This window comes from Trypanosoma grayi (genome assembly GCF_000691245.1).
Source record: "Trypanosoma grayi strain ANR4 Tgr_1792_V1, whole genome shotgun sequence".
Taxonomy (NCBI): domain Eukaryota; phylum Euglenozoa; class Kinetoplastea; order Trypanosomatida; family Trypanosomatidae; genus Trypanosoma; species Trypanosoma grayi.
The window spans coordinates 1-2095 of record NW_008827410.1 but is presented as its reverse complement, the minus strand read 5'-3'; the positions used below and the strand labels follow the sequence as shown (position 1 = coordinate 2095).

Here is a 2095-nt window from a genome sequence, read left to right as displayed (position 1 = left end):
GTAGGGCCGGGATTCTCTTCCACATTTCCACTAAGCAGTAACTTGGTGCGGATGATACTGCTGATGGCGCGGTAACACGCGCCCCAGAACCGACAAGGATAATACTGTGTCCCAGCAAGACGCGGCGGGTCCTGGTACTGTGTGATGCCGTAAGCCGGGCGCCGCAATGTTCTCCAGGTGGCGAACGTTGCTGGCGCTTGGCTTCCCCCGACAATACGGGGTACTGGACCTTGGTACCACGATGAGGTGGCCGGCATCACCAAGGAATTTGCTTCGTAAAACGGCATGTCTTCGAAAGCTGCCAGCGTCAGCGCCGTGTAGTATCCGCCGCGGCTGTCGATCTGGGCACTCATCAGCTCGTCCTTCGCGTTGCGCCTCGACCAGTGCGACGTCGCTTTCCCATTGACCCCTACCTGGAGTTCCATGCCTTTTGCTTCCTTGCATTTGAAGTGCTCCTTAGTCTCGTTGAGGGTCTTCTCGGACGTCACCACGGGGTGGTTACGGCCGCGCGCTCCGGAGTTGCTGGGCACCATATTGTGGGCCACCATGCGACTGTGCATGAATCCAAGTGCGTGTGCAATCTCGTGCGCAGCGACTCGAACGGCGAGACGCAAGTCACGGAAGCCGGAGGGCGGGAAGTTCATGACGCCAGCAACAGGACGCCCCCGCCCTCGAGGCCCCAGAGCCACACGGAAGAGCGAATACACTTCCTGGCCAAGCTCCTACGTAGAGCACCATGTCGGCATTAACACCCTTCCCTTCCTTCGCACGGTGGTCTTCAGGCACAGTGAAGCTGCTGCACAGACTCTTCTTGTCGAACTCGGGTACAATAAACGGAATGGGCAGAGGATTCACGCGGAGACGGTCTGTGTGGAGTTTAACAGCCGCGGGGAGGATCTTGTCGGTGAGGTCGGCCTTGCGTTCAGGAGTGAGAACGTCTGATGCTTCGCATTTGAAAGTGCCCCCGAGAAAATATGGGCGTTTCATCGCATCGTTCTTCAGAGTTGTCTTTTGCTTCCTTTCATTACCTAAAAATGGGAGTTTAACTAACAGGCCATCCCTTCCGCAGTACTTGGTCGGATCATTCAGATCCAGTGTGGACACACTGATGCGTATCGGCTTCCTCTCACTCTCCTCCTCCTTTGTCGAGAGCGTGTACGCCTGCCATCCGTTCTGCCCCTTCTGCTCCACCTCCTTCACCACGGCAATCTCCTGCGAGCCACTCTCCTTCACCACATCGTCGAACGTGCATTTGTACGACTCGGCGGCGACGCATCCGCTGGCGCAGCACACCACCACTACCACCAGCAGCGGAAGGAGCAGCGAGACGTGGGGATGCTGATGCATTGTGTCGCTGACGGTGTGTGTGTGCTTTCTGGTGGTTTGGCGAGAAGCAGTAGTGTGGACTATTTCAAATCAGCGGAGGAAACAGTGCATCGAGAACCTTGAGCACAACAGCAGTCGCAGGAATGGAGACAGAACAGTGCCCAGAAGCACACAACACACACAGCGCGAGCTCAAAAGATTATACGTCTCACCGTCAAGCGGAGAGTGCGTCATGAGGGAGTCGTGCCAGCAAAAGGCCCGCTGCGCCTTGCCGATGAGGGTGGTAATGTCATCCCTGGCGCGGTGGTTCTCTCCGCCACAGAGACGTCGCACACACTTCGCACCCCAACTCCGTGTGGAGGCGGCCGGGAGACTTTCACGCAGAGGGAGCGCTCCCTTTCGTACTCACATCAGCAGCAGCCATTACCATGCCCCACTTTCACCGCCGCGGTGCACAGCAAACACGTCACCCGCACAGCGGAAAGCCGCGCATCTTGTGTCCTTGCAAGCCCCACGTACAGCTTCCGTGGAAAAAAAAAGAGAATGGAAATAACAATTCACCATGTCGAAGGAATACACTGTGAGATTTGCACATAATAATTGTGCAGCATCTCTTTCACTGTGGCTCATGCTGCGAGGGATGGCAGTGATTCATTGGTCTCTTTAGTTCATAATAGTCGTGGCCGCAGACACGCGCTAGCCTTCGGCGGGCGTTGTGTCCTCGCTTGCCTCGTCGACCACCTCGACAACCACATCGGCCTCTTGAAGG

The 2095-nt window shown here is 56.7% G+C and overlaps 2 protein-coding genes across 2 annotated transcripts; both read right to left on the bottom strand.

Moving 5' to 3' along the window:
* Positions 1-2: 2 nt before the first annotated feature.
* Positions 3-548, bottom strand: DQ04_17921010 (BES15S03c; the record flags this gene model as incomplete). The annotated part of the gene is made up of 1 exon (XM_009317645.1): positions 3-548. A coding segment is annotated over one exon (546 nt), but the record flags the coding sequence as incomplete, so codon positions are not given.
* A 67-nt stretch (positions 549-615) lies between these two features.
* DQ04_17921000 (surface protease GP63) lies at positions 616-1347 on the bottom strand (the record flags this gene model as incomplete). Its single annotated transcript, XM_009317644.1, has 1 exon — positions 616-1347. The coding sequence occupies one exon, from the start codon at positions 1345-1347 to the stop codon at positions 616-618; it is 732 nt and encodes a 243-aa protein (XP_009315919.1).
* Positions 1348-2095: the final 748 nt, after the last annotated feature.